General features: G+C 43.5%; 1 protein-coding gene across 1 annotated transcript in view; it reads right to left on the bottom strand.

Annotated features, from left to right (window-relative positions):
* The window catches only part of Lipa (lipase A, lysosomal acid type), a 35,835-nt gene extending 29,980 nt beyond the window's left edge, over positions 1-5,855 (bottom strand). The window contains exons 1-3 of the mRNA XM_004632109.2: positions 5,717-5,855; positions 2,670-2,781; positions 1,327-1,444 (exon numbers count right to left, since the gene is read on the bottom strand). Coding sequence (XP_004632166.1) covers positions 1,327-1,444; positions 2,670-2,780 — 229 coding nt within the window. The 5' untranslated portion in view covers position 2,781; positions 5,717-5,855. The remainder of the gene's footprint in view (positions 1-1,326; positions 1,445-2,669; positions 2,782-5,716) is intronic.
* Positions 5,856-24,859: the final 19,004 nt, after the last annotated feature.

Genomic DNA, 24,859 nt, shown 5'->3' with positions numbered 1-24,859 from the left:
GTACCCTCTGGCCCAAAAGTTTTATTTCTGCAAATGTATTTTATAGACAGACTTGTACACATAGCGTGTTTTTTTTTTTTTTTTTTTTTTTTTTTTTGCGGAACCAGGGTTTGAACTCAGGCCCTTGTGTTTGCCAGGCAAGCACTTATTCTACTGAGCCATCTCCCCAGCCCCGATAGCGTGTTTTTGTAACAGCAGTGTTTATTAGCTGAAAACTAGAAATGGCACAGAGGCTTAGTAAGGATTCTGGTTACCTAAATCATGTGCAGCTGCATAATGAACCGTGTATCCGCAGAACAGGTGCTCTGTGGGTTAAACACAAAACTCAAAACCGGCAGGGGGTGCATTACATGGCACTTTTTGAATTTAAAAGCAGGCAGAAGAAAATGAACAATCTAGGGCTGGGGAGATAAAGATGGCTCAGTAGGATAAGTACTTGACTGGCTAAACGAAAGGATCTGAGTTCAATCCCCGGTTCTGCCAAAAAAAAGAAAAAGAAAATGAAGCATCCATGTTTATTTCTAATGAACTTTTGAATTTCACATATTACAAACTAGATTTCAGAAAGATACTTTAAAAATTGGAAGCAGCAAATGTGACAGGAAGTAATATACTGTGCATCCTTCTATTTTGTTCATCTCTGGTACTGCGTGGCTGTACTATCTATTCAGAAAACCACACAATTTTCAAATAACAAAAGCTATCTACTTTAGGCTCAAAGAGTTCAATAAATCGGATGCTTTGTTTATTTGTTGTTGAGACACTAGAGAGTAAACCCAGGGTTTTCACATGAAGTATATTCCCAATCCCTTTCAACTTTTTTATTGTTGTTTTCTGTTTTGTTTTGGTTCTTTTGGGAGGCTTCTGCTTTTGTTTTTTTTTTTTTTTTGTTTGTTTGTTTGTTTGTTTTTTTGAGATAGGGTCTTATTAAACTGTCAAATTGCCCTAGGCAGGCTGGAATATGGAAGCCTCCTGCCATAGCCTTTCAGAGTGCTGGAATTACAGGCTTTGCTGACCATGCCAGGGTACTGCTTCCTCCTGAAGCAGACAATCCAAAAGGAGAAGACTCTTTATCTCAGCTTCAAGGAATTTGACCTTTGAACCTTTAAGAAAATATGAAATTAGATGAGTCATCCTTACTTGTTTAAAAGTATTTTTCTTTGCCTTGAATAAATGTAACACATGTAGTAGTTTGGTCTAAAACTAATCCCATTTCAGTATTTTGAAGTTAAATCTGAACTTGACTACAGACATAAAAACCAGCTAAGTTCCAGAAAACGGTTATTTTTCACAGCTTTCTTATCTCACTACAGAAAACACCCAAACCTTTGTCAGAACTGTTCTTCCTCCCGGAAGGAATCCGGTGCAAGCACAGAATATAACCATCTTCGGTCTCCACCAGGTGTTCTTCAGCCAGGAATCCCCAGTGTCGGATAATTTCAGTCTGCAGAGAGAAAGGACGATGGGTACTCTATGGTTAACCTGATACCACTTTCCACATTAACAGTCAAAGGAGAAAGCAAAATGTCAAACATCTTTTCCAGGGCTTATTTAAGACATCAGTTGTTATTATTATTTCAGTCCGTCCAATCTAGTAGCCAATATTCTATCACAAGAATAAATCTTCCATATCCACAGGTATTTGGCTAAACCTTGATGTCATAACTCCAATCCCCTCTGCACCAAGCCTTTCTAATTTACCATAGATAGGGTTTTGTTTCCACCCTGCCTACCAGGCTTGAACTAAAAATACCTACTTCCCTCTTTTCTGTATTTAGACAGAGTGTTATGCCAGCTGGCACCTTCCTTGTTTTGAGAGGTCCCATTCGAAGAAAGCATAAAAATACGATCCATTTTTTAATCAGTAAACTAAAAAAAATTTACACTAGAATGTCAAGATGCACTTGAAGAAAAGCTGAAAAAATATAGAGTTATGATCAAATATCCTTCTTAAGAAATCAATGGGATAACTTGTGTGGGGATGTTGATGCATCGATTACATAGAAGATTTAATGTAAATAAGTATTTATATAAGTATTTAAGAAATAAGCATTTCTCGCTACATAAATACTTGAAATGATTTAATTATATTATTCTTACAGGAAAGAATTGGTTAAAAGAGGGAAAAATAAAAGCTTTACGATAAGAATCAAAACTCCACTGGAGGACTATGCCATGAGGCCACACTCTACCACCCACTAGGAACTTTTCTCAGGGTCGCTAGTTAACTGATTCATCAATTATTAGGTCACTGTATCTTCTATTTTAAAGTTGTTATTACCTTAAATAATCTTTTTTTCAATATTTTATGCCTAAGCAAAGTATTTCCAGGTTTAAATGTTTAAGATGAATAACTTTGAAATGTTTTAATTAATCAAGGTGATAGTTTTGCTTATTTTTTCTAATTATTGTTTTCAGCTACATTGACTTTCATACCCATGAATGATCTTTAGATATTCTAAATTCAATCTGCGCTCTACATACTCTAAAACCATCACTCAAGGGTGAAATCTAGCAAACAGAATCTAAGATTTGGAGAAAAGAAAACATAATAGGCTCTAGAGCACATGTGAGTGGAGCTGCGGCTCCCCAGAGTCTGTGTAACTGTATGCAAGCATGTAACATGTGCCAAGGCACAGCACAAAAGCACAGGACTTCAAGAGACTCACCACATTCATGTTTGCTTCAGGGTCCACAGCTCTCGCCTTCCCTCCCGACTCCATAGAATACAGGATCCCAAGGACCAGACAAGCTACTAACCTCCAGGGCCACATTTTCATTCTGTAGAAAATAGGTTATTATTTTACTACCCAAAAATGCACTGGCAGATTAAAGCTCCCATTAAAAAGTTCTGGACTAGGCTTAAGGCAAGAAAAAGTCAAATGAAAGACAAGTACAAGTGACTCCAGCCATATGTGGAAGGAGAAAATGAGGAACCCATTTTTGCTGAGAAATCTCCCTTCCTGCCAGCCCACTTAACACGGGGCCTGTGTTACACCCACCAGCCTCCTGACAATGAGGTAAAGGAAACTAGTTTTTGAAATTTAGGAGAAATAACAGGAGACAGACTTAGAAAAGGACCTGATAATAAAAAAAGGAAGAGGCATAAAATTCCAGGGTCTGTTAATTCCCCACCTTTTCATTCCACTTCCAATTTAAACATTTCTAATTTCAAATAGTATTCATTCTTGCCTCCTTCTACCTACTCACTTCTGTTTTTGCCCTAAATGATGTCAGGTTTCAAATTGTCACTCAAGGGAGAAAAAAATGAAATGAAACACAGTCTCCAAGAGAAACAGGAGCCGCAGCCAACAGCTCTCCCCTGAAAGTCCAACTGGAAGCAAAAGATTAACCTAGTCTCTGGCATGACAGAAAAACCACAGCATAGCAAAGATCTGGGAAATGTGAAAATTGAAGTGACTCTCCCATGGACATCCAGATAGAGGAACTGCTGCGATCAAGTTCTCCCACATTAAAGTGTGTGTGTGTGTGTGTGTGTGTGTGTGTGTGTGTGTGTATCCATACAGATATGCCTGCAAAATGACTTTTACACAAATGTTAAGAAAAGCTTATGGGCTGGTGAGATAGCTCAGTGGTCTAAAGCACCTACTTGGAACAAGCTTGGCAAAGACAGGGACCGCGGTTAGATTCTCCCAGCACCACATGCCAGCCAGCCCCGGCCCCTGGTGGGCTGAGCTGGCACACACACACACACACAATAAATAAATGTTTTAAAAAAAGAAAGAAAAGAAAAGCTTGTATGTAGAAGCCAAAAACTGGATAATCTGGAATACTCCAAATGGGTGAAGATAACTAAATTGTGTGTGTGTGTGTGTGTTACTCAGCAATAACATGGAATAAACGCACAGTAACTTTGATGAATCTCAAAATAATCATGTGGTATTGAAACACCAGACCCTAGGGGGCCGGGGAGATAGCTCAGTACAATAAGTGCTTCCCTGACAAATGCAACGGCCTGAGTTCAATTCCCAGTTCCATAGGAAAAAAAAGAAAATGCCAGACCTGAGAAAAAGAGACAGAGTGAAAATACTATTTGATCCACTAATATAAAGCTGAGAAATGCAATCTAACCTATATTAACAGGAAGTTCATCAATGCCTGAGAAGGGAATGGAGGGAATGATTACAAGGCACATGTATAAGGAATCTTTTGAAGATAGTGCACAGGTTCATAATATTGAATTGGTATCACAGGTGTATACATACATCAAAAAGTGGAAAATTCTACAATTTAAATATGCCCTATTATATGTCAATTATACCTCCATACTATATCGTTGTCTTTAAAAATGTATTTACACCATATATTGCACAAGTGTTCAAGAAATTATCAAATTGAATTGACTCTCCTCTGCTAAAAAATTACTCCTGGAGTTATTTTTCTAAGAAATACTTGGGGGCTGGGGAGATGGCTCAGTAGAATAAGCACTTCCTTGGCAAGTGCAAGAGCCTGAGTTCAATCCCCAGTTCCACAACAACAACAACAACAACAACAACAAAAAGGAATACTGAATCCCCGAATTCCAGCTAGGAACCAAGGTCCTCCTGAGTCTGCACTGGCAAAGCAAGCCCCGTTGGGCACCGCTAGACAGCCCTAGGCTACCTTTTATCCTAAGCAGCATCTCCTCACAGTCTATTAGGACGGGAGACTAGGAGTGGACAGAAAGGGGAAACTTTAAAGGTCAATACCACAATGTAAAATAAATGACCTGCAGCGGCGGATTTCTCCTGGGGCCTGTTCCAGAGAGCCTGGATGCACTGAGAGCGCTCTCAGGATGACAGCTGAAGCTACTCCAGTGGAAATGTCTCCCAGTGGATTTTTCCTTGCAACATAAGCCTCCTTTCTCAACATACCAGATAAGCACGTCTCATCTAAGAAGCAACTGTTGAGGTCGAAAGAGAAAAGATACCCCATTCCATTCGGGACTGGGCCCAGCGCACTGGTCTGTGCTCTGCGGGTCTTTCTCTTAGTTCTTGAGATTTTGAAACAATCCATTTAACAGCTACCTGCCTTCATTTCACACAGCCTGGCTTGCTCAGTTTTGTCTGTCTGGAAGGAACAAATACCGTGTGCGTCAGCTGCACAACACAGATTTTTGAAAAGTGGGATGGGGTGGCCCAACAGTTCGGTGGCCCAAGAAAAGGCCCCGACACAGCTTGTCATTTAGTTTTCTAGGAAAAGCGTCATCAGCAACACAATAACTACTAAGTTCTGCAATGCGCTAGATTGGAGGACACTTCGGGTACGAAATCAATCGCTTCTCCCACCAACCCCACCGATGTATTACTGAGTTCACATGTTGAAAACTAGGGTCACAGTTTAACAGCGCTGGAAGCGAAGCGTGAGCTGGTTACACAGCAGAGTAGTCGCCGGCCCCCTAACCAGGGCCACTGCCCTGCTGTGCTGGTGACCGCGCCCTCCGCTAATTAGAGTGGGGCGGGCTGCCCGCGGAGCTACCGCAGGAGAGGGCAGATCGCTGGGAACCGGCGTCCCGGCACTGCCCGCAGTTCAGGAGCTTGGAGCGGCTCAGGGAATCAGAGGGCGCCCTGGAAGGCTGGGCCTCTTCACAGTGCTAGGAAGACGCCTCGACCGAGAACAGGCACCCCAGGCCAGGCGCAGGGGGAGCCAGGCAGGAAGCCCGGGCGCGGGACAGCCGCCCTCCCCTGCCCGCACCTGCACCCGGCTTTGCACTCACCCCAAGCCGCCCTCCGAGCCACTGTCGGGACCTCAAGGGCACATCACATTGCTGACACAGGCGTGCCGCGGCGGGAGGGCACCCGGCGGGGAGCGGACCCGGGCTTGGAAGGCGGGAGCTACACTACCCGGCTCAGGCTACTCGCGCAGCCAATCGGAGAAGCAAGCCGCCGGGAAGCGCCCCAGGCTCCGCCCCCACGCAGCCCCGCCCCTCCGGAGCGGGCGGTGGGAGCCCCGCCCCCAGGAGCATGCGCCTCGGGTCGGTAAGGGCTGAGCGCAGCTGAGGTCTGACTCAGATCACAAGCAGGGACAGATTTTGGATAGAGTGAACCAGCATCTGGTGTGCAGATTATGCAGTCTCTGCTTGCTGAGGTCTGCTCTGGAACCTCGGAGACTAGAAACTCACTGCAGTACTCCTCACAAGAAGTAATGATGGCTTGGATGAGGGGAGGAACAGCAGTAGAAGTGGGGAAAAGTAGTCAACCGTAGGTGTGTGCTCATCAAGTGGAGCCTACAGGATTTGCTAATCGGCTGGATAGAGGCGTGAGAGGGAAAGCAGCCTGGGACGGCACTGGCATGCTTCGTGAGGTGGAAGGGCAGCCGCTCACAATGGAGAAAGGCACCAGGAAGAATTCGAGGGTTGCTTTAGATGTGTTGTTTGGTTTGGTTTGGTTTGGTTTTTTGTTTTGTTTGTTTATTTTGCGGAACTGAAGATTGAACTCAGGCCCTTGCGCTTAAGCGTTTATTCTACTGAGCCACCTCCCCGGCCCCTAGCTGTGTTGATTTTAAGATGCCTGGCAGAAACCAGTTACGGCTGCAATAGGGCTCGTGACCACTGGAAGTATTCCAATCAGAGGAAATGGTTGCACAGGTAAGACAGTTACCGGGAGGCCAGACAGGATTTGGCCAGGTATCCCAGAGGGTGTCAGCAACAGTGGAAAACCTGGGCTTTAATAGGAGATCCTGTCGTCAAAGACCAGAACTTGAGTGCAGCCTCCCTAAGACCAGAAAGGGGAGCTACAGATCCCATGAGTTCCCCTCCCAATACCTTCCAGTCGTAACTGTAGCCTGCAAGGGTTAGACCCTACGCACCCCCTGAGGTAGAGTGCGACGGGAAGGATAGTGTATGGACCTGAGACCACTTGGAGGTGGTGAGCAGGCACTGTGATATTTGAGTCTGGCTCTGGCTCCAGGTCTCATTCCAGGCTAGAGCTACAATTTGGAAGTAATCAGTTTAGAGACAGAATTCAAAGTCTTGATAAGACCTTTAAAATCAAAGTAATAAAAAATGTACTTACATATTCAATAGATAAGAAAGCTGAGATGGGGCTAGGGATATAGCTCAGTGGCATAGCACTCGCCTGGCAAGTGTGAGGTAGTGAGTTCGATTCCTTTTACTTGGGAGACTGAAAACAGAATCACTATGAGTCCCATCTACATTGTGAGACCCTGTAGATCCTGTAGACCCTGTCCTAAATACATTTAAAAAAGAAGAAATTGCATGACTACAAAAAGATACTATTATTAGCCACTATAATGACTGTGATTAAAAAAAATACACAAAATAGTAAGGATTGGTAAGGACTTGGTGGCATTTGAACCATTACACGCTATTGCTAAGATCGTAAAATTTTGTGACAATTTTAAAAAATGATCTTCAAAAAGCTAAATATAGAGTTGTAATATGAGCATATTTTCCACTTGTAGGTATATACTGCATGTAAATAAAAAACAAATCCACATAAAAACTTTTAAAACATTAAAGACAATAATCAATGTGTAATATAAAAACCACAGTTGAATACCTCTCATCTATGTTCTTCTAAATGTGTACCGTTTCTAATGTCTTATCAGTTATTATTATATTCTCTTTAAGATATTTTTAAAATAAAAAAGACAAGAAAAAAATTAAGGTTTATTGAAGACAAGTGTTAATGCTCAATTATTTGTCCAATCTTACATACCTATGTCACTTAATCTGAGCAACAGATTTGATGATAAAAATATGTAATATAGCCATTGTTAATTTTCTAGTCTTGTTTTAAAAATCTGTGCCATATGTACTGTTGTATGTTACTCTGTTTCTGTCTTTGTTTCTGCTTGCTTTTGCTTTTCTTTTTTTTTTTTTTTTTTTTTTTGCGGAACCAGGGATTGAACTCAGGCCCTTGCGCTTGCCAGGGAAACACTTATTCCACTGAGCCATCTCCCTGGCCCCTTTTATTTTTCAAAATAAATAAAATAAGATTTTTTAAAAACTTGTTAAAAGGTGTTCACAGGAGCATTTATGTTACTCTTCATAACCAAAAAATAGAAACAATCTAACATCCATCACCTGAAGAATAGATGGGTGAACTGTGGTTTGTCCATACAGTTTAATATTTTTCTCTAACTAAAAAAAATCTAATCCAAATTACAACATGGAGGAAGCTTGAAAATAATATGCTAAGTAAAATTAGCCAAACAAAAGACTACTCCATTATATGAATCTATGAAAATGGAAAGTAAATTAGTGATTGCCTAGGGATGGTGGTTGACATGGGGAAAAATTAGCTTGATGACTAAAAAGTAGAGGGTTACTTTTTTTTAGGTTGATGAAGACATTTTAAAACTAATTATTTCAATGGTCGCACAACTACAAAAATATTGAATAAGCAGGGGCACTGTATGGTAGATGGATTATACTTTAATACTCTATATTTTTTTTTTTTTAAAAAAAAAAGGGCTGGGGAGATAGCTCAGTGGAGTAAGTGCTTGCCTGGTAAGCACAAAGTCCTCAGTTCAATCCCTGGTACCACCAAAAAACAAAGCATTTGGGGCCGGGGAGATGGCTCAGTGGAATAAGCGCTTCCCTAACAAGCGCAAGGCTCTGAGTTCAATCCCCGGTATGGTTGATAAATTGTGTAAACTTGAAGAGTCTAGAAGCTTAACTAGGTAGCTGAGCAGTTCTACATCCTGGGGTAAAAAGGACATGACCTTACTGCTCCAAGGTGTTCATTGCATCACCTTGAGAAGTTTAAAGTTTCCTTGGGTGTTTCAGTGTGGAGCAGGGTCCTCGCTTTGCAGACATCCTGAGTGTGCAGAGGAGGAGGAGGCCTAAGAGGTGCTGTGGGCCCACAGCCAGCATACAATGCAAGAGAGGAAAAGAGGCTTGCCCCCCTCCATGTGCTCTCGCTGCTTTTGTTGTCATCTGCCATCTTGAGTAGTTGCCCCTGCGCCATGCCTCCCTGCCCTGGAGCCAGCTTTCATTATGGACTGAAACCTCCACAAGCTGTGAGCTGAATAAATCTTTCCTTGTTTAACTTAGGTGTGGGGTATTTTGTCTCAGCAACAAGAAAAAAGTAACTAAGACAAAAACTTTAGCCAGATTGTTTTAGTCAAGGTTTTACTAGAGGAACAGATATAATACAAGGAATAGATATAACACAAGATGTACAAATGTATAAGAAATTATAAGATTGGCTTACGAGGGTCAGCCACAGAGTTAGATGAGGAAGTGCACAGGGGGCATCTGCATACCTGAGACTGAAGGAGTCAGGCCCAAGGTCTGAAGCTCACTGCAGTGTTCTGTGCAGGTCTGTATCAGTCGGACTATGGGTCTGCAATGGAAGGGATGGAAGGCTGATGAGTCTGCCATGGAAGGCTCAAGGATCCAAGCCGGAGGCCAAAGAGCCTGTGCTGGAAGCCAAGAGGAGGATTTAAAAAATAAAAACAACAGATAATAGCTGAGGTCAGATGGAGGCCTGATGGGCAAAAGACCTAAGTAACAACAGTAGAGCATGTACTTACACCTTCGCAAAGTTACTAAGAATGACTGAAACTGTCCAGACAGGATGTTTTTCTGAAGACTGAGGTAGGTTGACCTCGTTAAGCACTCGTTCTTGTCCTGCCCTCACACGTATGACCAATTGCCAGCTTCAGTGTCCCAACGGGGGGGGGGGGGGGGGGGCGCCCAAGGGGGGGGGGGGGGGGCCGGCTGTCAGAGGGCATCTGGATGGAGCACAGAAAGCCACAGCACTCCAGATCTTGACACGTGAAAGCTGCTTCTTTCTTGTCCTATTCTGAGCTTTCTGCTTAATGCCATCCCAAAAGGGGAATGTTGTCTGGCAGTTGCACATCTCAGCCGGAGAAGAATTTCTAGAAATTCTTCCTTCCAGCTTGTATTTGCCTTTGATCCCCTCAGCAGCATAAATTACCCCTCCTGAAAGCCTAGCCCCAAGGTGAGTAAGCTCAGATCTTCGGGGCTTTCCCACAGAGATTCGGAGATTTGAGTGCTTGGTCACATGTCTAATTCACGAGTCACGCCCAGCAGCCCTTGAGGTGCTTTATCTGGTAACATAGCTGGACTATCAGAGAGTTCTCACATTATTCCTTAATTCCCCCACTTATGGACTATTACTAGTGCAGCTATGGCTCAGATTCTTTAGGACACTTGTACTTGAAGACTCTATAGATACCAAAATATGTAGATGCTCAAGTCTTTCACATATATATGCATAGTATTTCCATAACTTGTACGTGTCATCTCTAAATTATCTAAAATACCTAGCACAATGTAAAATTTTTTTTTTTTTTTTGCGGAATGAGGGATTGAACTCAGGCCCTTGCGCTTGCCAGGGAAGCGCATATTCCACTGAACCATCTCCCTGGCCCCCAGTGCAAATACTTTTGTAAAATAGTTGTTATACTATATTGTTTAGGAAGTAATTACAAGGAAAACCGTTTGCACATGTTCATTACTGATGTCATTTTTTTCAAGTGTTTTTCAATCCACAATTGGTTGAAAATGTGACATGAAATCCATGGCTAGGGAAGGCCACTGAAGCTCATTGAATTATGGAGGAGATTATACAAATAGCCTTGTAAGGAGCTAGTATGATGCCGGCCCCACAGCAAGCACCCAGAAAATGTTAATGCTTCTTATTATGATGCTCTAACTTTACTATAAGAAATGCTCCACTATTTTCAGTAAAGGCAACTTCTTAAGAAGTTAAACAGAGAACCACTGTATGACTCAGCAATTCCATGTCTGGATGTATATTATGGTTTGTGTCTAGTTGTCCCCCTAAAGCCTCTTGCAGTCATGGGGCAGCTTCTCGAGTTTGTGATTCATTCATGATCCAATGCTGGGATTATGGGTGTGATTGCTACGACTCTGAGGCAGGAAATCTACATACAAATGTAGGGAGGGGGAGAGGCCTGCTAGAAGCTGCTCCTCTGTTTGGCTCTGCTGTTTCCTGCAGCCATGAACAGTTGCCTTCTGCATTGTGCCACTGGGCCTTGGAGCCAGCCAAGTAGGGACTGAAACCTCCACTAACTGTGAACTACATAAACTTTTCCTTCCTTAATTCTGGGTGTTGTGTATTTTGTCCCAGCAGCAACAGAAGAGTAACTAAGACAATATATATCTAAAAGAAATGGAAACATGAGAGGACAAAAATTTGTTCATGCACATTCATAGTGGCATTATTTGTGGTCAAAAGATGGAAATGACTATCAACTAATGAATGCAAAAATAAAATATGAATAAAATAGTAGATATTTGGCAATAAAAAGGAATAAAGAACCAAAATATGCTACATGAATAAACATTAAAAATCTGTTAAATGTAAGAAACCACTCACAAAAGACCACAAATTGTATGATTTTTTTTTTCCAGTAATGGGATTAAATCTACTAAGCTGGGCCGGGGAGATGGCTCAGTGGAATAAGCACTTCTCTGGCAAGCGCAAGGGCCTGAGTTCAATCCCCAGTTCCGCAAAAAAAAAAAAAAAAAAAAAAAAGAAAAAACAACTACTAAGCTGCCTCTCTAGCTCTGTATTTTTCTTTAGAAAGAATTCAAAACCAATGGAAGGCTGTGCTATTGATTTTTTTTTTAATTTTATTTATTTGTGTGTGTGTGTGTGTGTGTGTGTGTGGCCATCTCAGCCCACCAGGGGGCGGGGCTGGCTGGCATGTGGTGCTGGGGGATTGAACCTCGGTCCCTGTGTTTTGCTAAGCTTGTTCTAAGCAGGTGCTTTAGACCACTGAGCCATCTCACCAGCCCCTGTGCTATTGATTTGAACTGAGCCAACTGAATATTTATTTTGGTGGACACTATGAAAGACCTCTTAATAGACTGCTGCTAAAAATACTAAAGATATTAATTTCAAAGTAATTTGTACTTTTTTGAAGTTTTTTTGTTGTTGTTGTACTTTGTTTTTTGGTGGAACCAGGGATTGAACTCAGGCCCTTACACTTGCCAGGCAAGCGCTTATTCTACTGAGCTATCTCCCCTGTAATTTGTACTTTTATTAGTTCCAGGAAAACAACTTGATCTCTGTGGTTCTTTCTATTTATCATAGTAGAAAACAATTCTGTCCCCTATCTTAGCCAAATATCATGCAGGGGTAATTAAAACACATGCAAAGAAAGTTATGGTTAGCTGAGAGTTGTGTAAGAAGCACATATTTAGTTCAAAGAAGTACTAACAATATGTGGAATCAACAAATAAGGACAATTTTAAAGGACTTTGAGTTATTTTTACTTTTTCAAAAATCTGTTTATTGAGTCAATATCTGTTAAGCATATATTTTGTGCAAGGGCCTTGTTAAATGTGGTAAGAAATTGAACAGTACATTCCTCAGTTTTCCTGTGAAAGACTGAAAATCCACAACTTACACGAGAGGTTTATTTATTTTTTTATTTTTATTTAGGACAGAGTCTACAGGGTCTCACTACACAGACTGGGCTCCTAGTGATTCTCCTTTTTTCAGCTTCCCAAGCACTGGGATTACAGGTGTGTACCACCATACCAGTCTCAGTAGCTGTCTCAGAGTGCCCTGGGGATGGGGCAAGCAGGTATTTTTTAAGGTATTATGTATAGGGTCTCACTATGTAGCTCAGCCCCATAGTGATCCTCCTGTTTTCAGCTTCCCCAGTGCTGAGATTACAGGTGTGCACCACCACGTCCTGTCTGGGGGGTGGGGGGTGGGGTACTCAGCACATCTGGGGGTGGGGCTGGCAGCATGTTGTGCTGGGGATCAAATTCCAGTCTTTGCCCTTGCCCAAGCATGTGCTTAGTCTGCTGAGCTGTCTTGCAGGCTAAGGAGAGGTTTACTTTTAACTAGCAATTTCAGAAGATTCAGTCCATGGTTTACTGGCTACAACAGAGAAACATCATGGCAGGAGAACATAGCAGAGCAGAGATCTTAGTTTATGGTGCTCAGCACACAGAGTAGGAAACAGTGCCTGCAAGGGGAGAGGCTCAGGTACAGACCCAAGGCCACACCTTCAGGACTCACCCAGACACAGGAAGAAATGTGCTTTACTAATTCCCTGGGTGACTCCCAAGCCACTCAAGCCAACACAGTTAAGATCAACCTTCACATCTCACCCCTTATCAACTTGACATCCAACCATGCATCTTTAAATCAACACTTAATCTTCAAATAAACACAATGAAAGTTAAGAGTTCCACCAAACATACTGCAACTATCCTGTATATAACCAAGAATGGAATAATCCCTTCTTCAAAGTCAATTGTTCCAGAATTTTCCAAATTGAAATTTCTTCTGAGAGGCAAGGCAAACTCTTGGTTGTGAACCCCTATAAATATAAAAAATGAATTATATAATCTTAATGTACAATGACGCACTGTAAATACTGCCAAGGGGGAGGGATAGAGAAATAGAAAAGAATTTGGCCTCCACAAGACAAAAGAGTGAATGCTAATTCCTGTAGCTCCATATCCAGTATCCAAAGCATATAGTAGTAAGATGTGAGTTCCAGAGGGTTTGGTAGCCTACCCTGTGGCATCACTGGTTACAATCTACCTCTCTTGTTAGGCTCTACCCACAGCCTGTATCTTGCCTCAGTAGACAGTCTATGTTTCTGGTATCTCTGACTTCTTGGGATTTCCACTGCACCTCTTGCTTCATTCTCAAACTGTTTTCTCAGGGATCCTTGTCTGGCCTCCCAGGGCTTCCTTTGAAATCTGGGTAGAACCACCCCTGATTCCCATCTCTTGCATTGTACATACCAGGAGAATATGGACAACACTAAGCTCTGCTGCCAGTAGGAGCAGTAGCCAGGCCCCCTGGGACCATAGCTCCAGTCTCCTCTGAGTGGCTAAATAGTTAAGAATGAAATGAACCCTGGGGCCCAATTCTTTAGGAAGTGCTTCTCAACAAGGGTCCCAGGGATTCTCTTCTCAGATGAAAAGTTAGCACTGCCATACCCCTGAACCTTCGATGAGTGGGATCTTGCTAACTTCTGAGATGGTATAAAAGGATCTTTCTTTTTTGCACTATATAAAATATTCAGTTAATTTATTTATTGCTTCATTTCTAGAGATAAAATGCTGAGCCCTTGCATTGAGTTATATCCCTAGCCCTTTTGCTATTTTTTTTTTAAATTTTTGAACAAAGTCTCGCTATTTCATTAAGTTGCCCAGGCTATGCTTGAAGCTGCAATCCTCCTGAGTCAGTCTGCCAAAGTGCTATAGTTACAGATGTATGCCACTGTGCCCATTTACTTGTTTTCTTTTTCATCATGCTAATGCTTTTGGCAAATGCTCCTACTTTGGCTCCAATTTTACAACTGGCTCCTCTTGGGCTGAAATTTAAATTTTACAAATCATTCTGCTTTGTTTTTTGCTCCCAATTTTATCTAGAAATTTGGCTGAAAGTAGTCGGCACTACCCATGCCACTGCATGAATATTGGGCTGCTGTGAAACATCCTCAACCTGATAAAGGAGTCATTGTCCTTAATTTCAGTGTCCAACAAAGTTGTAGAAAATAGACACAAAGAAAACAATAGTTTTTCTAGAGTGTAATGTACATGCTTCCACTCCAGTTGGCAGTGAGGTCCTTTTTCCCAATGGAAACCTCATGATTTTACTGTCCACATTTTCATCAGCATTATAATCTTCAGAGATCTGACCAGAATTACTGATCCCTATGTGCTTACAACTTCCTAGGATTTCTCCAGGGCCCCTCCAAGAATTTTTCCAAACTCTTCCTGCAAACCAGTTCCAAAGGCTTCTGAAACACATGTTCAGAGAAGTCATAGCAGTGAACCTGCTTCTCTCCTACCAATTTTCAGGATGAGCTCTCCCATCACTGATCATAATGCCTGACACTCACAACTTGACAAGTTTAATCTGTCTCGGGGTTGCAGGAGACTTGGTCTATGGTCCACTGACTCCAATGCAGAGACATCATTGGGGAAAGGCATGGCCCAGAGATGCGTGGTCCACAGTGGCCAGGAAACAGAACAGGGGAACAGGGCCAGAGAGAGGGGAGTGAGACACCAGAGAGAGATCCTGAGCTCAGAACTTTGTGGCCCACCCAGAGGTATCCAGAAGTGCACATTACTAATCCCCTGAGGGGCTCCCAAGCCAACCAAGTTGACATAATTAAGACAAATTGCTGCAGGCACAGGTATAAACTATTGCTTGTGGATCCAGGTAAATTTAGCAATCTACCCAATTTTTAAAAAATGTTCAGAGACACAAGTTTGCCAGCTCAAGAATTTATGTGCCACTCAGGTGGCTAATTGTTTTGTTCATGTGATGCCCAAACTATGGGGCTCATCATTAAGTGTTGAAATGAATAATGCCATATTGGTCACTATTATAGTGGCATATAACTTCAGTGTCCCATAAAATTTATAGTAGAGATAGCAATATTTTGTCAACTGACTGATTTTCAAACTGTTGTTAGACCTGCCTTTTTCAATACTCTGGCCCACGCTTTGCTCTGTATACAGTGATGTCAGAGGGACTGCTTGCTATTTCTCAATATGCCACTGAGAGGAACCTGAGCAAGGCTGGCTTTATTCACCCACATGACTTCCAGCTCTTCCAGCAGAGGACTTTCATTTATTTATTTATTTATTTATTTTTACATTTTTTTTTTGTGTGTGTGTGTGTGTGTGTGTGTGTGTGTGTGGCCAGCTCAGCCCACCTGGGGGCGGGGCTGGCTGGCATGTGGTGCTGGGGGATCGAACCGCGGTCCCTGTGCTTTGCCAAGCTTGTTCCAAGTAGGTGCTTCAGACCACTGAGCCATCTCTCCAGCCCCCTGGCAGAGGACTTTATACATCTTGTTATTGGATTAAATTATGGGAGACTTAATAATAGAATGGAAAACACTAGTGTAAAAAAGTGTGCATTAGGGAGTCAGGAGGCGGAGTTTATCTTCCTAGTAGAGCTGAGAAGTGAGCACCTTTGAAGTCACACTGCATGAAGCTTTTTTGGTATTTTAGGGAAGGGTCTACAGGGTGTTCAGGGTCTTACTACTAGATGGGACTCGTAGTGATCCACCTGTTTACAGCCTCCCAAGAGCTGGGATTACAGGCGCACACCACCACGCCCAGTCTCAGTTGTCAACACGCCGGGGCTGGCACAGCAGGACCCACCCCCCGCCCCTGCACCTCCTTGCAGGTGCTTTAATCAACTGAGCTATTTTTGACTCTGTGATTTGGTATTTTTTCTTCATATTGGAATTATCTGTTGTCTTCTGAAGTATTGCTTCTGCTTTCATTTTACCTTGCCTACTTTTTGGTCTCCACTTAGGCACATGACTGACCCTGGCCCAAAGCTCAGTCTTCCCGGTCTTTGTCTCCTGTGCTTTATTCCCCTCTGTGCTTTAATCTACACACCTTTTCTTTTTTGTTTTTTGTTTTGGTTTTGGCTTTTTTTTTTGGCGAAACCTGGGATTGAATTCAGGCCCTTGCACTTGCCAGGGAAGCGCTTATTCCACTGAGTCATCTCCCCGGCCCTAGTCTACACCCTTTCTGTTGGCCTATTCTCTTGCTTGTTACTTTTGTTCCCGTTTGCCTTAAGTATCTCCTAACTTCCTGTATATCTCAGTTTCATCAAACATTACTTGAATTAACTCACCTTAAAATTCCTGGCTGGTAAGGGCCCTTCTGTGCACCTGCCCCTCTGACACAGCCACATTCTTCAGCACCCCTCTAGCTTAGCACTGACCATTTGTATTCCCAGACAGCAGGATAATTATGCCACATTTCTGAAAACTGTAAAATAAAGCCTGGGAAGATGCATGGAACAATAAATGGAACTATGGTTAGAGGGTAGGAGGTAGTAGTTTTGCCTGTGGGGAAAGAGATCCAGTAGGCATATGCCAAAAGAAGGAGCCCACTGTAGAGAAAAATGAGACTGACAAGACCTCATGTGTGGCTGCACTCCCCGGCAACGCAGAACCAACTGTTAGGTGGCAACGTGCTGAGGAAAAATGCAATAGAAGGAACAGTTTGATCCACGTTTTGCATCAACATGCCCTGGCCTCCATGGCCGCAGTCACATCCAGGTAAAGAGGCAAGATGATAAGCAATTGCACTGCAGATGGTAATCTGTAATAGTATTTTGATGTTTGGAGTGCCTGTCATTCTGGTCTTCTGAATACGGGCTGCTTGTCATGACATGCCAGGTGCTGCTATGATGTCTCTCGGGTAGGTGGATGTTCAAGAAGAAGGGGGTGGTGAATGAAGGCAAGAGACAGGAAAAGGAATATTGTGGGACTGTCCTGCTTCAAGTTTGTATATGGTGAGATTTTTGGACTTATGTGCAAACATGAGAAGTATATAATTCTTTATGCCTACTTTTAAAATATATTCTAATTTTTAAATGTTTTTTATCATATTCTGTAGGGGCTTAAAGTTCAACATATCAATACTTGATGAAAAATATCTATTCCATATTATGCCTAAGATGTTTGATATGCAGACAGATAGTGAGGTTAAGCTTAACAGCCTAAGTTGTATGGCAATAACAATAAGCTTGTCTTCTGGATAGTTAAGAACCTAAGTTTGCAGACCAAAATTAGAGAAAAAGGAAGGCTGCAAGGAAAGCCAACATTTTGACCCTAGCCTTCTAAGGTCAATTAAGACTCAAGACATATGAAAACTTGTACTGTTACGTCATGCAACTCGGTAGTGTCCCAAATTTTCTGATCAAGGAGATTATGGAGCCAAAGAGGAAAGTGATCAGTGATGTAGAGTGTGCCTAAAGAGAGTCACATGGAGAGAAAACATTCTCTCAAGCTTTCACAGAGAGCATATTGGCCAAGCAATGGCCATGACTGATCCACATGGCTGACACTGACAAAGGTTCTACAATCTGAGGTACAGGATCTCAGGATAAATCCTGAGGGGATTTCACTGACCTTATCAGATCTAAAAGCTACAACTCTTGTTGCATAGGTCCTACTTTACCCTGGTCTTAACCATCCAGCAGAAAAGTATAAAAATGAAGTATAAGAAGTAAAGCCATGGTGTTATGTTGAGCTGTAGGGGACTCAGGTCAGCAATTTCTGACATTGCCAGTGATGTGGAAGACCCAATAATATTATGGGCTACTGGACTCATTTAGAATATTTTGCAGAGTTTACACACCTATAATATTCAAATGACGGAACTTAACAAAAAAACCGTATACAGATGAATGTCCATTTTGTATCTGTGTATTCAAAGTGGTTAGGATAGATATATAGTTACATTCTCTTAATGAATAGAGGGATTTGTTCTATTGGTGTTTGTAAATAGGGTATCATGTCTGCATCTTGTACAGCAATTAACCACGAGGAAGAATGTATGCAATGTGTGAATTATTGAAACTGTCCTACCAATTTGATTTGAAACGGTCCCATTGCTATTTGTTTCTCAATAAAATTATGGGAAAAAAATTAAAAAAAAAAAGAGGCAAGATGGCCCGACGTGGCTGAGGGGAGGCTGAGGCATGAGGCTCACCAGTGAGGAGAGAGAGAGAGAGAGAGAGAGAGAGAGAGAGTGTGTGTGTGTGTGTTGGGGTGGAAGGCAGCAGACACACCCAGCAGCCAGAGGCCCTGCACTCCCTCGCAGTTAGGACCCCTTTCTTATGCCAAGAATCTGCTCTTGTTCTGTGAGGCCTTGCTGGCTTTTCCTAATCAGGTTATCCAAACGTGATTCCCTCCCAAGGACAGTTTCACTTGGTTTGCATCTCTTACCATAGCCCAGGGTGGCCTCACGCACATCCTGCTCCTGCCTCAGCCTCCTGAGGGCTCATGCTGCCTCCTCCTCGCACAGCATGCTCGTAATCTGTGCGAGGAATGTATGAGCGTATGAGCACCACCACCACCTACTCCAGGTCCCGGAGGATCCCTCCATCCTGCCTCATCATTGACTGTTACAGAGTTACGCTGCTAGAAATGCTTGGACTGGAAGATTCAGGAGACGTTCAGGGAACATGGGAGAAACCAAGCCCTTTGCCCCTCTCCCCGAGAGACTTCTCCAGAGAGCCTTTTTAAAAATTGTTTTTCTTTTATTATTTCTTGATGCAGGGTCTCACGGCGCAACTCCGACTTGTAGTGATCCTCTTGTCTCAGCCTCCCCAGCACTGGCATTGTGTATGTGTCACCCGGCTGGGGCCGGCACGACTGGCGATAACAGGGATCAAACTCGTGTTCCTGAGCTTGCCAGGCTGGTGCTTAGACCGCGGCGCATCTCCCCAGCCCCAGAGAGCCATTTTAGACAGCTAGGAAAGAAGAGATCTGCCGGCAGGACAGCGCAGTCCCTAGCTGCCGGTGGTGGGAGGGACGCCCGGGCAGGGCCTGGGTCCCGCGCTGCAGCAAGCGCCGCTATGCTCCCTGCGGCCTCGAGGAGGAGCGGACGCCTGCATTTCTGAGACAGCCGCACTGGGCGCTCCAGAAAAGATCTGGAATGAAAGTGAAAGCGGATTCTAAAAACCCTGCTGCCAACCCAAGGCGGCCTGGGGCCCTGCTGCAGCAATACACCAGCCGTGATGCTGGAACTCATACCCCACCGGAGGCCGCCGCGGGGCTAAGTCAGGGTCCCCGCCCTTAGCTGGGGCCTGCAGGTCACCCCCAGGCTGCAGCTGCGGGGCTGCTCAGGGCGGGAGGCGCCAAGGGCCGCCGCTAGGGTACGCGCGGGCTGGCTCTCCGCGGTGCACTGGGCCCTAGAGGGCGCCCTCTGCTCAGAGCGAGGCCATACGCTTCTAGGAAGACATAGATGATAATACTGCAGGCAGCCCAGTTAGATAGAAATATCATAGGCAGTCAGACAAGGCCAGGCCCTGGAAGGAGAGAGCGCAGAAGGCGATGCCTTACAACTGTGGGAGGGTTGGATGCTCCTGTTGTGAGCCAGACCTAAAGACCTAAAGGCCAAACAAATGCTAAAAGATTAGCACCTAGTGGGGTGGGGAGATGGCTCAGTAGAATAAGCACTTGCCTGGCAAGTGTAAGTGCCTGAGTTCAATCCCTGGTTCTGCCAAAAAATAAAATAAGATTAGCACCTGGGATTGATATTCTAAATAGGTATCGATCACCTGAAAAGACCCAAGTGAGTCACTAGCCCAACACCCAACGGGAAGAGACCCTGTCCCGTATTCATGCCCCCTTACTCTGTGATTCCCTTCCCCCTTTGGTCCTGTGCATAATCAACCTTATCTAAGAAGTGGTGCTTGTAATCCCATTGGTTGACCATAGTTTTGTCCTACCTCCTGTCCACCTAAGCGAGTCCCCATTCTCTCCAACTTAGCTCCGCATGGTTTTACACTATAAAAGTTCCTTGAAGAGACAGCTTCCAGGGGAACTACTCTCTCTGTCGCCCCTCCTGTCCTTCTCTTGGATAGGAACTTTCTTTCCCTCAATAAATATATTCTGCTCATAACTTCCATTTGTTCCTAAAATTCATTCTTCAATTTCAGAGAACACGAACTCGGGCAGGTCAGGTTGGGAGATCATTTTTCCCTATGTTATTTGGAGGTTCCCTATATCATTTGGAGGTCACCCACCCGAGATCAGTTTTTCTCCCTGTATCAATAACACTTGACACCCTGGAAAGTGATGTGCTGTGAAAAATACTGCAAAACAAGGAAGTGAGATGAACCTGCGGAAGGGAGGGCGATTGACTACACTCTGGCTGCTCCAGGGTACTCTGAGAATGAAGAGCCTAGAGGGTCAACGCAAGGGCTACCGAACCAGGGCTCACACTGAGTGCAATAATCTGGCCCCTGGAAGTTTTATGAAAATGTGTTGTCTTACCACAAGGCTGGGGATATGGCTCAGTGGCATAAGCTCCTGGCTGGCAAGTACAAAGTCTTGAGTTCAATCTGGTACCAAAGGAAGGAAGGAAGGAAGGAAGGAAGGAAGGAAGGAAGGAAAGAGAGAGAGAGAGAGAGAGAGAGAGAGAGAGAGAGAGAGAGAGAGAAAGAAAGAAAGAAAGAAAGAAAGAAAGAAAGAAAGAAAGAAAGAAAGAAAGTGTTGTCTGTGTACCTTTATGCAACAGTAGCATAGCTTGGTTGTTGAGTCCACAGTGCTCCTAAAGCCAAAGAAAGTAGCTGACATACCTTAGCAGAAAAGTTCTGCAACTCTGGCTCTAGAACATCACCACAGTCACTACTGCATTTCTGGGCCCCTTGAGGCACCTGGACCTATGAGGACTCCTGGAGATCATGGGCCTGCAGACCTTAGGTGAAAGTACAGGAACCTCCTGGGGACAGAGTTTTTAATTTTGGTTATTTGAAATATTTCTATATTTGCTATGCAGATCAAATAATAGCAAGGTCTAGGATAGAGCAAAGGGTTGCCTCTGATCTTGTATTCTGCTGTAAGAATATTTGCATGCCTGTTGCTTTGTCTCTGTTAGCAGAGGAAGCCTAGCATTTAATGCTTAAATAAGAATGGAAGCTGGGTGGTGTGGGAGGATCACATCTGTAACCCCAGCACTCAGGGGGCTGAGACAGGTGGATTGCTTTGAGTTCAAAACCAGCCTGGGCTAAAAAGTGAGCTCAAGGCCAGTCTGAGCTGCATAATAAGACTGTCTCAAAAAGACCAAAAAAAAAAAAAAAAAAAAAGAAAGAAAAAAGAAAGAAAAGAAAAGAAAGAAAGAAAACATGGATATATGTCATCATTTCCAGTCATTTGGAGATATTAGAGAAAGATATAGGTGAATTCAATGGAGAGGATGAGGGACAAGGTTTGTTACTCAAATACTCAGATCTCTTCTCAGCTCAGTCTTGCAAAGCATCTCCTAAGTTAAAAGGAGAGATCTTTGCACCGAATGGTGGAGACAGCAGGGCAGACATGGTGGACATGTCTTGGCTATGGACAAGAGTGGAGAATAGGACACCCGGCGAGAAGGGGCATTTCCAAGTCTGGTGGAAGAGAGATGCTCTCTGTGGAGAGAGGCCTTCTTGCATTTTTCTTTCCCCAAGAATATACAGAGGCCACACTGCATTTGTTGATGGTTGCTGCTATTATTAGAGGATGCAGGGATGGGGAGATAACTCAGCAGCATAAGCGCCTGCCTGGCAAGCACAAGGTCCCAAGTTTGATCCCCGGTACCACAAAAAAAGAAAAAAAAAAATGGGGCCAGGGAGATAGCTCAAGAGAATAAGTGCTTGCCTGGCAAGCACAAGGGCCTGCGTTCAATCTCCTGTTCTGAAAAAAAAAAAAAAAAGGATGCTGCTGGTGCTATTTCTTCTGTTATAATTCTAGAAATAATGAACACATTGTGTTCCACAACTTTTTGTTAAACTAAGAAGGTAGTTTCATCCAACAAGGGGCTGCTGGGAGGCTCAGGTGAAGGTACTTGAGTCAGGCAAGGTAGAGTTTGATAGGTTTTGAGGGTGACAGCACAGAAACAGGCAGAAGGAAAAAGGGAAAGGGTCTTAATTATAAAGGGACAGGGCCTTCATTATCTTGGAGGACATGGAGAGAATTTGGGAAGATAAAGAATTCTCTGGATTGGAACAAAGGGAGGCTGAGGCTTTTATGGCATTTTGCCAGGAGTGGGGTTTGAGGGGGAGGTTTAGATATACCTGAGGAGCTGACTGGGGCCTTCCCTGAGACTGTGGAAAAGGTGAAAGGAAACTTCACCCTGGGCTGAGTTGGAGAAGAAGGGGGGAGGTGGTCTCTAGGAAGATAAGCTGTTGTTTTAAGGCCTCAGCCATATTAGATGACCACCATAATAATTCAGCAATTCATACTAGGGTCAGAACCTATCATTCTCATCTTTTGGTTATTATAAATGGAGCGATGTGTCTCTTAGACTGCTTCCTGCTGAACTGGGGCGTCGTCTTAGGGGTGAGGGGAGTTGACAGGATGATGGTTCACACTCATGTAGAAGTTAGTGCCAGGTGTCTCAGCTAGGAGTAGAAGTTTATCATTTGTGATGGCTCACATCGGAGACTGAAGAAACCTTGAAAAATATTTAAAAAGCTCATTATAAGTACATGTCATAATGATTAAAGGACACAGAAAAGGGAAGCAAGAGGGGGCAGGTCTATGATTTGACTGTCATTTTACCATGACCATGTTGAAGAAGAGTATTGATCTTTAGTTTTTGATATCAATGTGAGGAAAAGGAGTAAGGGTCATCTGTAGTACTACAACGCAACTGTATAGATTTTGTTAAAGTGAACTTTTTGTCCCTTGTGTTAGTGTGTAAGTGTGTAGAGACATGGAATCTATCTACCAATTGCATTGTCTATAGTAGTTTAGAAAGGTAGGCTACTGCCTGAAAAGATGGTCTCTTTCTATGTCATAAAATGCTCACTATATTGTGACCCTGCAAAGAAGTATATAGAGTAAAAGGCTGAGTTGAGTTGAGTAAAAAGAGAGCTAGGCCCTTTGGAGGTCTGCTGTAGCTTGTGAAAGGAAGAATGTATAGGAGCAGCAAGGTCAAAGGGCTCTAACTAGGAACAATTTTGAAGTCTTATAGAGAGGCTGTGCTAGGGAAACAAAGCTGGGAACCCAGAGGCAGAAGAAATTAGGCAGACAAAAGAAGGATAAAACCTGTTATTTTTGTGGTGGGTACTTGAAGGTCACGAAGAAGGGCTTTGTTGTCAGCAGTGATTGCATGAATAGTGGGAGTGAGGGTGAGTCTTAGATATTTGACTCTTGGTGAAACTATCTGAGCTTTGGAGGGAGAGACTGTACAAGCTGGTCCTGACAGAAAATTGAGAAAAGCAGCTGTTTGTCTTAGGGCCAGGGCACGAGAGGGAGAGCAAAGGAAGAGGTCACCGATATATTGAAGGAGGGGCTGGCTAGAGATCAAAGGTCTCAAGACCAGCAGCAAGAGGTTGGCTAAAGAAATGAGGACTGCCTCTGAATCCTTGAGGCAGGACTGTCCAAGTGAGCTGTTGAGATTGGAGTGTCTGGATCAATTAGTCCATGAGAGGGCAAAGAGGTCCTGACAACCTGGGTGTAAGAGAATGATGAAGAAGGCATTTTAAGGCCTAGGACAGTAAAGAGAGTAGTGGAAGGAGGGATACTAAAGAGCATAATATAGAGGTTTGGCACCACTGGGTAAAGAGGAGTAACCACATTATTAATAATTCTGAAATCTTGAGCTAAATGATAGAAGCCATTAGGTTTGAGTACAGGAAGAATGAGGGTACTACATAGCGAGTGGACAGTTCTAAGAAAACTATTTGTACGGAGGCAGAGAATGATGGACTTGAGTCTCTTGTTGTTTGAGGGCTATTGGGTATTGGAGAATGTAGGGAAATACCATGGGATCTCTGAGGCATGTGTGGAATGAATGGGACTGGAAGTGCATGTGTGGAATGAATGGGACTGGAAGTGTCTCAGAGTATGTGGTCAACAAGGTAAGAGGGAAAGAGGAGCTAGCTGTACAATGAGGTTGGGTTTGTAGGATGTACACTGTGGGAGGAGAGAGAGGTGAGAGAGAATTGGAGTTTTTGGAGGAGGTCTCCATGAGAGGCATGGAACATATTGGGATTACAAGGAAATTAAGAGTGAAGAAACAGGGGGCCTGTCCCTTAGCTCAGTTCTTTAAGTGGCTGCTTCAACAAAGCAGTCAGGCTCAGGTTGCTGTGTCGATTCCCACAACTCATGCCAGCCAAACCAGCCCTGAAGGCATTCCGAGCCAAAAAAAAAAAAAAAAAGTGAAGAACAGTGTCTGAAGTTAGCATGGAATGGGCCTGTCTGAAGGGGTCATGTAGGTCGGCCATCAACACCCACTATGGAGACTGTTGAGCTAATATAATGATTTTAGAACTCAGGAAGAACATTATATGTGATCTCCATGTCAGCAAGAAAAGTGGTTTTTTTTTTTTTTTTGTTTTTTTTTTACCTGAGATATCCAGCGAGACTCGGGACTCAACAAAGGTGCCTCGATGGG

This window comes from Octodon degus, unplaced genomic scaffold, assembly GCF_000260255.1.
Source record: "Octodon degus isolate 3935 unplaced genomic scaffold, OctDeg1.0 scaffold00046, whole genome shotgun sequence".
Taxonomy (NCBI): domain Eukaryota; kingdom Metazoa; phylum Chordata; class Mammalia; order Rodentia; family Octodontidae; genus Octodon; species Octodon degus.
This window is presented reverse-complemented; position numbering and strand designations above follow the sequence as displayed.